The sequence below is a fragment of the Propithecus coquereli genome, unplaced genomic scaffold (genome assembly GCF_000956105.1).
Source record: "Propithecus coquereli isolate 6110/MARCELLA unplaced genomic scaffold, Pcoq_1.0 Scaffold283, whole genome shotgun sequence".
Lineage (NCBI taxonomy): Eukaryota > Metazoa > Chordata > Mammalia > Primates > Indriidae > Propithecus > Propithecus coquereli.
The window spans coordinates 1782033-1799295 of record NW_012148430.1 but is presented as its reverse complement, the minus strand read 5'-3'; the positions used below and the strand labels follow the sequence as shown (position 1 = coordinate 1799295).

Genomic DNA, 17263 nt, shown 5'->3' with positions numbered 1-17263 from the left:
TCCCGGCCAACAGTGGGTCCTGGGGCCACAGCCGCTGGTTAACGGGATAACGGCACGAGCCCTGTCTTCAAGCCCCAGGTCTGTCTCCTCACGTGTCGCCACCAGTTTTCCCTTTTTGGAGGGTTGTTGGGGGGTTGAGGAGGGAGTATCCCCCGCCAGGCTCTCAGGACTTGCTGGTTGAAAGCACAGCCCTCTTGGGAAAGGACGGGAGGAGAGCAAAACACACGTGCCCTCTCCCCGTCCCACCGAGGGAAATCCCACGGAAACACTCTCGTCATGGGCTGGTGGCAGCTGCGCGGGGGTGAAGCGATGCCTCTCCAGCAGCAGGCTGAACGCAGGGTCCGGGTGCGCGGTTTGGTACAGCCTGCGGCTGGGCCTGTATTGCTAACGGCCGCAGGGCCAGCAGAGGAGAGAGGAGCAGCCCTCTGAGCCGGCAGGAGGCCCCGTTCTGCAAGGACTTCCAATGGTCAAAACTTCCTCTGACTTTAACAACAGCCGATGAACAGTGAACCACTTTCTAGAACATAGACCTATGCTGGGGCCCTGAGGAAAGAAGGAAAGAAAGCAAAGGAGCTTCTCTGGATGTTTGCAAAGACTGAACTTGGCCTCAGATACCTGCCGGCCTCCAGTTCCCTTTGCTTCTCAAGGACCCACGCGGATCCAGCATTGCCGCCGCAGGTTGGCGTGGCGCATCCGGCGCCCTGAGCTCACGGTCTCCAGGCACCTCCCCTGTCAAACTACGGCAGACTGGCAAGTAGGTGCCAAGCAGTGCGGCTAAACAGCATGGGGTGCCCACACCTGATGGCACCCATTAAACAGCCGGCCCTGCAGGACATGAACATGGCTCGTTCTTCTGCAGGGACCAGGGTTCAAGGCAAACTCTTGACAGTAAACAAGACTGAAGGAGTAAAGATTAAACACACGAGCAGTGCAAATATAGATGTTTATTATATTATTTTCTGTGATTTTCTGACATGGTTGAAATATCTCACAGTTTTAAAAAATTGTGTATATAACCAGGAAAGTGGGGTAAGCCTTTTGAATGAGTGGATTTCAGAATATTACATTATCTTTAGCACTACGTATTAAGTAACAAAGTCTTCATCCCAGTAATATTGCTGAAAAAAACTACATCAGCTGCAAAGAATACTATTTTAAAGATAGAGTCCTTCTTTCAAAAAACATAATTTAGTCAGATATCATAAATGTCAAGTCTAATAACGGTTTGGTAAATTGTTAAGTGATCACAAACATAACCTTACTTATGGTTGTAAATGAATTTACTATAGAGAACACATTTAAACATTTAGATTTAATTTTTTTTTTTTTTTGAGACAGAGTCTCGCACTGTCGCCCAGGCTAGAGTGCCGTGGCAGTAGCCTAGCCTAGGCTCACAGCAACCTCAAATTCCTGGGCTGAAGGGATCCTCCCGTCTCTGCCTCCCAGAGTGCTACAATTACAGGCATTAGCCACCGCGCACAGCCAAGATTTAATTCTTTTTTTTTCTTTTTCCTCTGAGACAGAGTCTTACTTTGTTGCACAGGCAGAGTACAGTGGCATCATCATAGCTCACAGCAACCTCCAACTCCTGGACTCAAGTGATCCTCCTGCCTCAGCCTCCCGAGTACCTGGGACTACAGGTGCATGCCACCACGCCTGGCTAATTTTTCTATTTTTAGTAGAGATGGGGTCTTGTTCTTGCTCAGACTGGTCTTGAACTACTGAGCTCAAGCAATCTGCGCACCTCAGCCTCCCAGAGAGCTATGATTACAGGCATGAGCCACTGCGCCTGGCCAGATGATTTAATTCTTTATTCAGAATTTTTTCTCTGAGGTCGATGTTGCATTTCCAATCTACAGGTAAACTGCAAAGAGATGAAAGGCAGCTCGTAACTTGCTTACTACTTGTAATTTAAAGACCTAAGGAGTAGGTACCCCTTCATCTACAGATTCAACACAATCTCTATCAAATCCCAGATGGACTTTTTTAGTAAGTATTTATAAGCCAATCCTAAAATCCATGTGGAAATGCAAAAGACCCAGAATAGCCAAAACAATCTTGAAAAAGAAGAAAGTAGAAGGATTTACACTTCCCAATTTGAAAACTTACTGCAAAGCTACAGTAATCAAGACAATGTGGTACTGGCAGAAAATTAAAAATCTGTACCAGGCTCGGTGTGGTGGCTAAACCCTGTAATCCCAGAGCTTTGGGAGGCAGAGGCAGGAGGATCGCTTGAGGCCAGGAGTTTAAGACCAACCTGAGCAACACAGCAAGACCCTGTCTCTACAAAACAAAATTTTTTTAATTAGATGGGCATGGTGGTGCGCACCTGTAGTCCCAGCTACTTGGGAAACTGAGGTAGAAGGATCACTTGAGCCCAGGAGGTCAAGGTTACATTGATCTATGATCGCGACACTGCACACCGAGCTTGGGCAACAGAGATATTGTCTCAAAAAAAAAAAAAATCTATATCAATGAAACAGAACTGAAAGTCCCACAATGAAAACCTCACATTTATGGTCAATTGATTTTTAACAAAGGTGCCAAGACAATTGGGCAAAGCATAGTCTTTTTAACAAATTGTGTTGGGACAACTGGATAGCCATATGCAAAAAATGAAGTTGGATCCCTTCCCAATGACATACACAAAAATTAACTCCAAATGGATTATAGAACTAAAAGTAAGAGCCAAAACTGTAAAACTCTTAGAAGAAAACGTAGGAGTAAATCTTCATGACCTTGACTTAGACAAAGACAAATGCTGGGGAAAATATGGAGAAACTAAAACCTTATTCTTTGCTATGGAAGCATAAGATGGTACGGCCCCTTTGGATAAAAGTTTGGCAGTTTCTCTAAATGCTAACATGGAATTACCATATGATCCATCAATTCCACTCCTAGATATTTACCTGAGAGATTAAAAAAAAAAAAATACATCCACACAAAACTTGAATATGAATGTTCACAGCACCATTATTCATACAAGCCAAAAAGTGGGGAAAAGTGGATGGCCATCAACTGACAAATGGATAAACAAAATGTGGCATATCCATACAATGGAATATTATTCAGCCGTGAAAAGGAAAGAAGAACTGATCCACTCACTCCCCAACATGGATGAAACGTGATAACATTAGTGAAAGAAGCCAGTCACAAAAATACCCCACAGGTTGTATGATTCCATTTATATAAAATGTCCAGATTAGGTAAACTTAGAGATAGAAAGTAGCCTAGGGCTAGGGGATGAGGAGGGAAATTAGGAGTCACTGCTAATGTGTACAGGGTTTCTTTCTGGGCTGATAAAAATGTTCTATTAACAAAACTTACTGTGGTGATGGTTAAGCAATTATGAATACACCATAACTCACTGAGCTGCATACTTTAAATGCATGGCTTGTACGGTATGTGAATTAGATCTCAATAAAACTGTTTAAAAAAAAAAAAAAGAAGCTGGGTGCAGTAGCTCACACCTGTAATCCCAGCACTTTGGAAGGCCAAGGCAGGAGGATCACTTGAGGCCAAAAGTTCAAGACCAGTCTGGGCAACACTGGGAGACCCCCATCTCTACATTTTTTTTTTTTAAATTAGCCAAGTGTGCCTGTAGTCCCAGCTACTCGAGAGGCTGAGGTGGGAGGATCACTTGAGCCCAGGAGTTCAAGGTTACAGTGAGCTGTGACTGGGCTATAGCACTATAGCCTGGGCGACAGAACGAGACTCAGTTTCAAGAAAGAGAGAGAGAGAGAGAGAGAGAGAGAGAGAGAGAGAGAGAGAGGTTAGCAATACTCCACATATCAGTAGCCAACACAGAAACAAACGTGGACAAAAGCACATTTTCAGTTAATGTGATTTCTAACCATTAAAACTCCAGGAAAAATTAACCAGAAAAGATGAAAGCATAGCTCAGCTGCTTCTAGGGGAAATCAGAGAATGAGGAAACAAAGCTCAAAGACGGAAGCTTTGAGTGAGTCTAGAACAGGGAAGCGAGGAAACAGTATCAGAGGATTCCACCACCACCGCTCACCTTCACTGGGCTCTTTTTAGAAACCGTTTTCCAGCGTGGGGAGGGATTCACCCAGACAAGAGGAAGTAAAAAATATATTGTAAGAGATGTGGAAAGTCAAACAATATCCCTACGGTTTCAGATTTCTTAACAGGAAATTTGTGTTGGCTGGAACTTCATGGTCTGCGTAGAAGTACAGCTCAGAGAGACAAGATTGAAGAGAGATGTCTGAAGAAAGTTGCAGGTTGGAAGAAGTTGGCCCTCTAGGGTACACAGAGCAGGAGAACCCAATGGGTGGGCCTGGTAGACCAAACGATCGCACCCATTCTTCCCTTCTCCAGGAATCTGTGTCTGATGCCGCTGTTCTTTCTGGTTCCTCTCCCAATGGCCACTTTCCACCTCGACTCTGGGCTCTGGAACAGAGCTGGGCAGATCAGTCCTTTTCTATCTCCCATAGACCAGCCCGCAGGGGTCCTGGGTACGTCCTCCCAGAGGTGCCCGCTGACCTGACGCCGTGTTCTCTGCATGGCTTGATGCGGAACACAAACCGGCACAATAATGCACCCGGGAGGACAGGATCACAACCTCACAAAGCCCACACTGACGGTACAACAGAGTGACCGGAGCAGTACTTGTCCCCTCTCCACAGCGCTCGTGGAACCAGCAAACTGAACGCACAAATCTTCAAAATGTTAAGCTTCTAACAAATGGCACTCAACGGTCAATTGAAAAATGGATAAATTTTAAAAGACTTTTTTTATAGAGGCACTCTATGGATTACCCGCAGCCACTGAAAGAATGAGACAGGATGCCTGTGACCCAGGGTTGGATGAAAAAGGCAAAATTCAGACAGCGTATCAAGAATGAACACTATCTTACACAAAGAAGGAAAGGAGGAGGAGGATCCTTGTAGATGTGCAGTGCTCGGAGGGGAAAATAACTTTTCAAGAATGCAAATTTACGCCACGAATATAAGACAGAGTTAGTACTGGGCAGTACGCAGGGCACCAACCGGAATTCTGTGTGTGACTGGCAGAACTTGGTGCGATCGCTCCACGAATAAACAGAGTCATTGAGTCATTAACACACACACGGCCCTGAGCTGAGCACCATCCCCCTTTGAGGATGGAGAAATCTACGTCTTTATATCGTCAAATCATAAACCCAAAGTGACTGTTTCTCTAAAATTATGAAAACTAGGAGGACAGGGGCAGATTTCTACAAAGATAAGGAGGTATACTGAAATTCACTGCACTCCAGTGATTAATGAGACAGAACAAATAGCGATAGGCACAAGCAACAGCAGGGAATTTATTTTTAGCTCAAACATTAGGCGACATCATTACAAGCACAATTAAAGCCAGCAACAAGCTGCCAAAACAATTGAAAAACTGCCAACACCGGAGAGATGCGAGACTCCACCAAGGGACACCAGGCAAGGGCAGCCCGAGGATAACTGAATCAGGCCTTCGAGGGTGAGGGGATCAGATGACTACAAAGGCTACGTGTACATCACTCACACACCCTCCACAAGTCCAGATTCTGAAATCATTCACTTGCAGCTATTATCCAAAATTAAATCCCTTGTCCCCTAAGAATAAAGCACAAATATCAGCACGATGGAGTCATGCCTTGCACACGTTAATACCTGCACTTTTAAAAATTATGAATGTATCAAAGAAGTCACAGATGTCTATAACCCCCAATAATCAACTTTTTAGAAAACAATTAGTTAGAAATACAGCCATCTGAAAATTCTCCGTTGCTATTTTTCTTTGAGAAAAATACTGCGATAGTCATCTCAGCAGAGAGCCAAATTTCATCAAAAGCAGTCAACCCCTTGAATATTCCATTAGCGTAGGTAAGTAAATGCCAAATACTCTGTTTAGATTGCACGGAAAGCTCTCCTTAGTGAAACTGTAATTACAAATGAAAAGAGGTCATAAAGCATCATGATCCCATTGATAAAAAAAATTACTGACAGACATAGAGACATCTGAAGAATGATCATCAAACGTCAATAGTGAAAGTATCTGGTGGTGGAGGTTTGGATAATGTTACTTTCAACTGTGTGGCTTTTGTGTGATTTTTCTATCACAATAAAACTATAAAGCTCAGGACCCAGACTGCTGGACTCAACTTTCAGCTTTACATCTTATTAGCTGTGTGATCCTGTGCAAGTTACTTACCTCTCTGTGCCTCAAGACCTCACCTGTGAATGAGAATAATAACAATCTCTACCTCACAGTGCTGCTGGGAGGGCCAAGTGCACGGGTGCACACAGGCACTCAGAACAGCGTGCGGAACACAGCAAGTCGTCAGGAAATACCGGCCACGGCAGAAGCAGTAGTGCTGCTAATACTAAGCCAGCTATTTGGAAAATTGACTTATGAGGCTCATTACAGGCAGCTGCAAAAACAACTACTTCATGGCCAACGGTAAAAAGGGGAGCAAGAAAACCTCTCGGCTTAAATTTAAATTAACAACCCAAACAAAACCTAGCAGATCAGCACAAGGAACACGCGTATGGAAAGAAGTGAGATCCCTAAGTCGACATTTTTCCTTGAATCTGCCACCCCATTTGAGGAATCTCGGGCGCAGCTGAGGACCAGCGTTAAAGAGGTGCCCCAGGCAGTGGCTTCGTGCGCACAGAGGTCTGTGCTCTCAATTTAGCACCAAAATAGAAGACATTCTAATGAGGTTAGCGTTTGTAGGCCAGAAGATTCATCCCAATTTTTTAACGAAAAGTGTTCAAAATGCCTTAATCTACAAATGTGGGAACTTTAGTTTTCAAGGGGGATTTAGATAAGATGAAAATTATATAAACTGTTAATATAATAACACTCGATTCGTTAGGAAATATGGATTATCCTGAACCCTGGATCATTCCTTTTAGAGAGAGACAATAAACAGAATCAATAAGTGAATCGAATGCTACATTAGAACATAAGAGCTGTGGGGAAAAATGAAGCAGGAAGTGAACGGAGCGGGGCAGGAAAAGAAGGTGGTGACATTTAACCAGGGCAGGTAGAGAAGGCGACATCTGAGTTTGGATCAGACAAGGGAAGTTCAGCCAATTTTTCTCCATCATCACCAGCTCTGATCGAAATTTTGATCCGGCTAAAAGTTCCCGATTAAGACCAGGTATTGGTATCTCTGCGTGTGATTTACCCTTGGCCACCCCTTTCGATTTTGGTAACATGCAGTTGAGTTTTTACACAATACCCTGTTATTTGTGACGGTATTCATTATTCCCCTTTTTTAAATCTAAAGGCATAAGCTTCTAAAATGTATAATCTTCTCCATAAGTATTTTCCACAAATAGAACTAAAAATAAGAGAAAAGTCATCTGCTGTTTCTGGTCCCAGCATCCATTAGCCCACTTTCCAGTAAGAGATCCCACATTTTCCTCAGGGAACTAGGCCTACCTGACTTCCCAGCCAATGTGGTTCATATGCGGGGGACACAGGCCCTACCCCTAGGGCTCCGTGTATTACCCGGCCCTACAGCGGGGCACCAAAGCGCCTGAACACTGCTGCCTTTGGTTCAGGAGTGCAAGCGTGACCCAAGGCTGGCCGGTGAGAACGCACAGGCGCTAACATGTTCGCACTGCTGCCAGGCGCCAACACGTATGCTCCCCGTGGCAGGAGAGGTGCTTTCTCCCCCTTGTGGGGTGGGTAAGGAGGCCGAACGTAGGTGTGGAGTTGCTAATGCAGCCATCCTTGCCACCCCTGGGGAAAGGAGGGAGGTGAGTCTGCCTAAAAATGAAGCCAATCCAGAGTGCAACCACAATTGCACTACATGGAAAGAAATAGAAACAAAGAGAGACGGGCGCCTCTGACAATACACCAGGGGACTGGAACTCAGCCCTGCCTCACCACAGGTACCCTTTTAGACTTTGCACGTACATTTCCTCTTTGCTGAAATCATTTCAAGCTAGATTTCTGTCACTTGCAACCACTAGAGTCCTGCCTAATACAAAGAAACCTTCAGAAACTGACCTCCGCATTTCCACTAGAAAGCCAACAACGGAGTACACTCACCCGTTCCTGACCAGCAGTGTCCCAGATGAGGAACTTGTGAAGTTCATTTCCACAAGGCACAGTTTTGGTCATAAAAGATGCCCTGAAAAAGAGAGTCAGCACCCCCGCATTACTGCATGGTTTCTTCATAAACATTCGTGAGTCAAACAAGTTAATGTCCGTCCTCAGCAGGACTCCAACAGCTCTTGTCCTAGGGAACCACTAAGAGAGGCAAAAGAAAATATTCTGCATTTTCTTAGTCCAGCCGGGAGTTCAGAAACAAAACAAAGAACGCATTTAGAAGACTCTGTCTTCCAAACCAGTTAGCTTCAATTGTTCTAGGATAATACTTCCCAGATCTCAGCAAAGAATATAAGCTTGGATTTTAAAAACTTACTACAATTAAGAGTGAAAAACACAGCTGGCATTTTGGCATGTTATGGTTTTGGCTTTGCAATGGCACAAAAGGAAAGTTGCCTTACATATTTACGTACGCTGGTATGAACCCAGCACTAGTAGCAACTAATACAATACTATATCTAAGTCCCAACCTGACTGCATAAATGCAAGGATAAAAACTGGTTGTCTAACAAATACTCACGTTTTCTCTATAAGAAAAGAAGATTTTAAAGTCTCTGTAGATCATGAAACATTTGCTATTTTTTTTGCATATTTACTCTTAATAAGCATTTTCTCTGTGCCCATGAAAGGTATAAAAATGCAAGGAATGTTTAATAGCCTTGACTTTTCTTCTGTGAGATAAAGTTTTCCATCCATTAAAAAACAGAAAGTATCCCCAACAGTGGGACAATCTGACATGAGAAGCCTCCTGAAGTGAAGGAATAAGAAGTAGATATATCACCTATGTAGCATTCTGGCCACAAATGTTTAATCTGAATTTAAGGAAACAATCGGGCAAATGTTGAATGTTGCACATTTTACAAGACAAGATGGCCTGAATGCTTCATAGAAGTCAATGTCATGAAAAGCAAACAAAAGGCAGGAAGATTTCTCTAGAATCTAGATTGAGAGGAAAGAGATAAAACAACCAAATGCAATATATGAGCCTTGGCTGGATCCTGGATTGGGGGGAAAACAGCTTTAAAAGAGATTTTAAGGACAATTGCAGAAATTTAAATTTGGACTATATGTGAGACATTGTTACTGAATCAAATTAATTTTCTAGGTATGATAATGGTATCCTTATTATGTACTTATTCTTAGGAGATGCACACTGGCCCACCCCACAGCACTCATCACAGTAATGTTCCCTCAACCTCCAATTCTCCCAGGAATCAGAGGTCCCAAGGAGAAAAGTGTATGTCCCTGCAATTCCCACACTACCCCAACAACAAACCGAAGGCTAATAGAGGGTTCTAACTACCAACGTACAATTGCCCTAAATGGAAATTCTACATATTCTTCTAAATGATGTGATCCAGTATTACCAAAACCACATCTATGGCCGGGCGCGGTGGCTCACGCCTGTAATCCTAGCACTCCGGGAGGCCGAGGCGGGCGGATTGTTTGAGCTCAGGAGTTCGAGACCAGCCTGAGCAAGAGCGAGACCCCGTCTCTACTAAAAAAAAAAATAGAAAGAAATTATCTGGACAACTAAAAATATATAGAAAAAATTAGCCGGGCATGGTGGCGCATGTCTGTAGTCCCAGCTACTCGGGAGGCTGAGGCAGCAGGATCACTCGAGCCCAGGAGTGTGAGGTTGCTGTGAGTATGATGATCAGCACTCACTCTAGCCAGGGCAACAGAGTGAGACACTGTCTCAAAAAAAAAAAAAAAAAAAACCACATCTATTCCTTTATTTCTTTAAAAGTGCTTAAAATATATATCCTGGACTACTGATAAGAGCAAATACATTCCAAAAATGTTAATATCTTTATTACTTTTCCCATTATAAAAGCAGTACATACTTCACAAAAAAGAAATTCAAAAAATAAAAATGAAGGAAATAAAAATCAACCATGTCTCACCACCTAGCCACAGTCTCTGTTAATAAGTTGGTAAATGCCCTCCCAATTATTTTTATACCACTTTTTTACGGGTTCATTCATTCAATTCTTTTTTCCCTTTTATTTTTAGTTGCTACACAATAATTGTACATATTTGCAAGATACAGAGTAATATTTCCATACATGTTTGCAATTGTGTAATGATCAAATCAGAGCAATTAGCAAATTTATAACCTCAGACACTTATCATCTCTTTGTGTTTGGAACATTCAAAATGCTCTCTTCTAGCTACTTGAAAATACACAATACATAATAAATTGTTAACTATGGTCACCCTAGTGTGCTATAGAACACTAGAGCTTATTTCTCCTATCTAGTTATAATTTTGTGTCAGTTAACAATCCTCTCCCTATCCTTCTTTCTCCTACCCTTTCCACGCTCTAGTAACCAGCATTCTACTCTCTACTCTGTGAGATCAACATTTTTAGCTTCTGCGCAAGAGTGAAAACATAAAGTATTGATCCTTCTGCGCTGGGCTTATTTCACTTAACATAATGGCCTCCAGGCTTGTCCATGCTGGCACAAATGACGAGATTTCTTTCTTTTTGTGGCCGAATAGTATTCCAGTGTGTATTCTTTATCCATGGGTGGACACTTGGGTTGATTCCATGTCTTGGCTATTGTTAATAGAGCTGCAATCAACACGGGGATGCCGGTATTACCCTGATATGCTGATTTCTTTTCCTTTAGATAAATACCCTGTAATGAAACTGCTGGATTGTATGGTTGTTCTAACTTTAGGGTTTTTTTTAGAAACCTCCATGCTGTTTTCCATAACGGCTATACTAATTTACACAGTGCTTAATTTACCAACCATGTATGAGAGTTCCCTTTTCTCCACATCCTTGTTATTTTTTGTCTTTTTGATGATAGCCATTCTAACCGGGGTGAGATATATCCTTGCAGTTTTGATTTGCATTTGCCTCATAATTAGTGATGGTGAGCACTTTTCATATGCTTCTTGGCCATTTTTATGTCTTCTTTTGAGAAATGTCTATTCAGATCCTTTGCTCATTTTTAAATCAGATTATTTACTTTTTTGCTATTGAGTTTGAGTTCCTTGTATATTCTGGATATTAGTCCCTTGTATTTCAAAGTTCAGTTTGAAAGTCATGAATAGTAAAGTAGCCTTTTCAAGAAGCTTCAAATAATTGAATAAAATATTTTATAAGCCAAAGATAACTGGTCATTTCCAAACATCCTGGTACCTTCAATATACATCATGTCATGAGTTTTAATACTTTGACTTATCATTATTTTGCAGTATGAAATATCAAAAGCTGATCTTGGAGAACTAAAGACAGAGTTATTCCTTGTATGAATCCTCTGATGTTCTACAGTTTTGATCCTTGGATAACGGTCTCAGCATGCACACTATGTTTGTGCAGTTCCATCAGAAATGTATATTTTGATGTCTAGTGGGTTATGAAACCTGGATAAAGCCTCTGCCACATACATTACAGTTATATGACTTCTCTTCAGTATGGACTCTCTGATGTCAACTAACGCTTGAACTAATGATGAAGGGTTTGCCATACTCATTGTGTTTATAAGGATTCTCTCAAGGATGAATTCTCTGATGTTGTGCAAGGAGTGAATTGTACCTGAAGACTTTCCCACACTCATTATAATTGTAAGGTTTCTCTCTAGTGAGAACTTTCTGATGAGGGTCAAGGTTTGATTTTTTGACTAATGACCTTGCCACATAAATCACATTTATATCGTTTCTCTCTAGAATGGATTATCTGATGTATACTGCAGTGTGAGCCATGATTAAAGGCTTTGCCACACTCATTACATTTCTAAGGTTTTCCTTGGTGTGCCTTCTGTTCTTGTATAATGAAGAATAAGTGAAAACAGTCCCATATTTATTAGAAATATGGGTTTTGAGCCTAGAAGTAATTCTCTGGGGTGGTGAAACTGAGGAACCATCGTTGATAGATTTCTCAAAGTGATTACATTCATAAATTTTCCCTTCAGCTTGAAAGAGCTGCAGTTCGGGCAGATGTGACACAAAGCTTAATCGAAGCTGACTTTTAATAGGCCTGTTACCCACATCCTCTCATGTTACCTCTCATGTTGGTCCTTCTACCAGTAAGATTTTCTTTTCTGGTCACAGGCATCTTGTAACGTCTTTCATCATCTCTCCACCGATACTCAAAGTCATGGCTATTTTTCCAGATTTGCCTGAAGCAAAAGTCTTCAATGTCATTGCTTTCGTGTCTTTCCAATGACACTGTGTGGAATACTTATCATGTGCTACTTTTCCCTTTTGGAAGTAATTCCTTGATCACACATTTAGGAAAGATCTTTCACGGAGAAGGAAGCAGAGAGTTCCCAGAAGCCAGATGACAGAGTTGGCCGTCACAACGAGGGCTTTGCATTTATTTCTGTTTGAGCTGCAGCATCCCTGTGATCACATCTCTGATACATTTCCACCCTTTTGGTGTTTTTGCTATTTTCACTTGGTCTCCACCGCCTAGGGCTCTTTCCCTTGGGCTAACATGAAGATGACATTCAGGTCAGGAGAGAGTTTCCTGCTGGGAAGACCAGGTTCCTGTACTTCTCCCGCATCACTTCCCTGTATAAAGTGCTCTGAGCAGGGTCCAGGCATGCCCAGTGTCCTGAGAGGATGCTATGGCCATATCCCTGAAAGTCAAGCATCCCTGAGTAAGAGCCATTCCTGACTCCTCCCCTCTTCCCTCTTCCTCCTCTTCTCCAGGCTTCTTCCTCAAGCAACAGGCATCTTTAAATCAATCGCGCTGCAGGGTGATTTCTCCATGAGATCTGCTTCTGGGTCTGCAGAAAACTATTCTTATACAACTCTTACCCCCAAAACTGATCATACTCTACATAAATTTTGTTTTTCCTCCACTTTATATATCGTGGACATCTTTCCATTTCTATGAATACACATCAATATCATTATCTAAAATGACTGAATATTATACACCATGTTATGGACTTATTCACTACCCCAATAATGGACATTTTGGTTACTTATTTTTCACTATTATGACAATGATTCAGTGAATATCCTTGTACTTATATTTTTATGTTCTTCTATAACTATTTCCTCAGACTTAATTTTTAAAAGTAGATATGCTCCACCTTGGCTGTATCTGCCAAACTTAGGCTGTCTCAACATGCCCATGGCAGCGTATGAGATGGCCTCTTCCCCAACCATTATTAATTTCTCAAGTCTTTTCCAATACGATAGGTAGAAAATGATACCTCATTACTGTTTTCATTATGCTTGTTAGAAGCTTAAACATCACTTTAAGGTTTATTAGTCACTGTATTTTTCTTTTGTAAATTTCTAGCTCATGATCTTTACCCACTTGTCAATTGGGGTGTTCATCCTTTTCTTTTCTAAGATTGTTAACTTGTTAACAAGCTACAGGCTACAAATAGGGTAAAATCTCAGACTTTATAATTCTTGAAACATTTTTTTGTGATCACGTTCCTTTAAGCCATTTCTTAACTACAAGATGTGGTAGGTTTTCTCTGCCTACACAGCTCCAATCACTGGCCTATCAAACAAGTACTCTTGAGCATCTACTTATTCCCCACCACGAATTTTCTCCATTTCTGATACAGACCATCTCCCCTGTTCTCAACAATCCTACAGGTTTCCCAAAATATACAGACACCTTGTTTCCCTTCTGAGGAAAACAAACCATGCTCTAGAGCATGATAGAGCATCATAGAGCATGATATCTTCAGGGTGAAAAACAAGCCGAGGCCAAGTTGTAGGAGTGTAAAAGCAAGCACCTGCCAAACAGCACAGCAAAAGCACATCTGGCCAAAGAGTCCAGAGGAAAGGAGAGGTGGGTAGGAAAACACTTGTGCATTCCCAGGTCTGGAGCTTGGAGTTGAACAATCCACCTCCACCCCTCCCCATGCATAAGAGTGGGAATGCTGACGTTAGATTAATCCAGAAAAGGAAAATCAATCTGCTCCCCAGACTGTCCAGACTGCCCTGATGTACGGGAGGACAGCGCTGCCAGGGTTTACCAGCAGGCGACTTAATGCAAGAGCATCAGAGATTTGCCCTGTGTATCATCTTCTGTCTGGAAATAAAGCCAACACGATTTGCAGAATAATGCTCTCCAAAGTCAAGGAAATGGCCTTGGGCAGTGGCATGAGGAAAGTTGGCTGAGACCATAAGCCTGGACATATACTCGAAGGGCCCTTAATTTCTGTCCGAGTCAACAGTGGGGGGGATTGATTCTCACCGGCTGGGATGAGAGCTGTGGCCCTGCCTGAGACTCAGGCACAAAGCGACCTGTCTGCGTGCTCTGAAAGGAAGCAGCGTGAAGAACACACAGGAACTTACCCGATGGTAGGGCTGATGTTGTGGTCAAAGTGATCCTGGACGAATCGACACACGATGCTTGATTTCCCAACCCCGGTGTCCTAGAAAAGAATGAGGATACAGCCATGAAGATCCAGACTGCCAGCTCTGCCCTGACAGAGACGTATAACCTGAAGGCAGCAGCAGGAATTTCTGGTTGATGGGACTCGGGGAGGGGGCGGGAGAATATTTCTTCTATTTCTCACCAGTATTTTCTATAATGAAATTGCATTGCTTTCATAGGAAGAAAAGAAGTATGGTGAAAATAAGTTTCAGAAACATGTCCCACATATATACAATAATTAACCTAGAATGAGCATATTCACAAAACATGTATGTCCAAAAATCCAGAAACTTTGGGAGGGATCTAGAGAAGTATGTTAACGCATCACATTGTTTTGGTAGAAAGAGAATTAATGTTATTAACCTTAGCACTCAAAATACACATGATCTATTTCTCTAGGTGTTACCCTATAAGACCTACGAATTCTAAGTTCTACATTTCTAATATTTTTCTCCTTAGAAACTGATGGCTGAATAATAACCTCCAAATTTTGCTTAATTATATAAAGATCGTGTCCCAGATCTTTTCTTCCTCTGTTGAATAATTCTTTAAAGCTGATTAGTATAAGGGTCCAGTTACACACTGGAAATTGAACACATGCATTTATATCCACTCCCTTCCAAAATCCCTGTAAAATGGTTTAAGAAATAAAAGATACAAATTTACAAGGTCAAAGAGACAGGAGAAGAGACAACACCAAAGAAGGGACATCGGTAAAATTCAGGAGGACGCTGAAACCAAAGTGCCAGCAGGGCAGGGAGCCAAGGAGAAGTCAATTCATGCCACAGAATCCCGAAAGATATCAAGAACTAGAAGATAAGGCCAAAAACTGCATCAGTTGAAAGGCTGCACAAAAACATATCCTGGGAGCCCTAGGCCACATAACCAGGGGACAGCCTCCCGAGTCCCAGGAGGAGATGGGAGGTTTACACCCCAGCAAACCTGCATCAGACAGGGAGGGGCTGGGCTATGAGGCACAGCTATGGGAGGGGCCACGTGCCAGTCACCCTGTGCAGGATTAGCCCAGGCAGAAGCTATGAGGGTTCCCCTCCAGGTAGATAAAAAAAGCCCTATAGTTCCTGATATTTGGGGTCCCCCAACTAAAGGCCACGTATACACCAGTCGACAAGCCCTAGTACAAACAGAGCTTTCAATTTGCATTTTAATCTTTTAAAAATAAACAGCTAAGAAACACCTAGAAATTAAAAATATGATGTGGAAATTAAAATTTCTAACTCGTCAAGAAATTGCCCAGAAGGTAGAGCAAATTCACTGCCCTCAGTTGCTCTTGGCTGCTCTTCTGCGGGAAGCGGCAAGGCAGGAAGAGGCAGTGGTCTAAGACTTTGTCAACACAGAGACAACATTGTCAAAAATATTCTTTTTTTTTTTTTTTTTTTGAGACAGAGTCTCACTGTGTTGCCTGGGCTAGAGTGCCGTGGCGTCATCCTAGCTCACAGCAACCTCAAACTCCTGGGCTCAAGCGATCCTCCTGTCTCAGCCTCCCGAGTAGCTGGGACTACAGACATGCGCCACCATGCCCGGCTAATTTTTTATATGTATTTTTAGTTGTCCAATTAATCTCTTTCTATTTTTCTTGCTCAGGCTGGTCTTGAACTCCTGAGCTCAAACAATCCGCCCGCCTCGGCCTCCCAGAGAGCTAGGATTACAGGCGTGAGCCACCGCGCCCAGCCAAAATATTCTTAATTGAAAGAATCATGGAGACATTTTGAGATCTAAAAACAAAAAGGAAACAAAACATATTTATTGTGGGAAGGAAAAAGAACTGATCCGGGTCTCTTATGTTAAAAGTATAACTTTAAAAGCCAAAAGATCAAGGACAAAATGTTGAAATTCAGAGGCATGTGCTTTTCTTCAGATACCAAAATATGAAATGAGATTTGAAATACCAGCCAGCAGTCTGAATCATTCTCACCCCTTTTCGATCCTGTCCCTCAAATGGAGGACAATTCCAGCAAACCTGGGGCAACAGGGCAATTGGCCTGTAATGCTCGTTGGAAGATCCTCTTCCTGAAGTCTTACCTGCCGGGGAGAGCAGGCTGATCCTGAGCCCTCACAAAACACAGCGCCAAGGCTGCTGTTTATCTGCAGCGTGCAAATCGATGCTCAGAGTTCAAAGAGGTGACGGCAGAATTAAAACATCAGCTCATGAGATCCCAATCAATGCCGCTGCTATTTCTGCTATTTCTGAGCTGTACCTTTAGTACGGATTCTGGCTCATGTTCCCCCGCAATCCCCCAAACCACAGCTCAGTTCTTTTTATCTCAGTTGTTTTTAAGGCCCCTGTGGATGAGCAGATCCTGGCCATACTATAGCCCACACAACCCCCAAGAAATTGGAAACCGAGGGACCGTGACATCCTCCCCTGCCCTTGAAGATTAGGAAGATGCCCTTTGCGGCAGGCAGCACTCCTTCATGAGGCCAGCTGTTTCTGACAAACTGCCACGTAGACAGGATGGGGACCTCTCCCAACACTGACCATGTTCATTTCTATTTTTCTCCATCACGGCTTAGAATTCTCTTTCTCAGGGCTTTTCCATTCATTCATTTACTCATTCATTCATTCTTCACTCACCCAACAAGCGCTCACCAAGCCCTCCCTTCCCAGTGCAAACAGTAGGTCAGACCCACTGATGAGGAGATAACGTGCCACCCTCCCTGGCCTCCGGGAGTTCCAGCACAGTGCCAGACATCCAGCAGGGGGAAGTGTCAGGACACAGAGGCAGGGCAGGGCTGCCCTCTGTAGCTAACCCAGGCACCCCAAGCTCAGGAGCC

General features: G+C 42.8%; 1 protein-coding gene across 1 annotated transcript in view; it reads right to left on the bottom strand.

Annotated features, from left to right (window-relative positions):
* Positions 1-17263, bottom strand: part of RAB31 (RAB31, member RAS oncogene family) — a 121192-nt gene that overhangs the window by 43377 nt on the left and 60552 nt on the right. The window contains exons 2-3 of the mRNA XM_012648383.1: positions 14389-14468; positions 8044-8125 (exon numbers count right to left, since the gene is read on the bottom strand). Coding sequence (XP_012503837.1) covers positions 8044-8125; positions 14389-14468 — 162 coding nt within the window. The remainder of the gene's footprint in view (positions 1-8043; positions 8126-14388; positions 14469-17263) is intronic.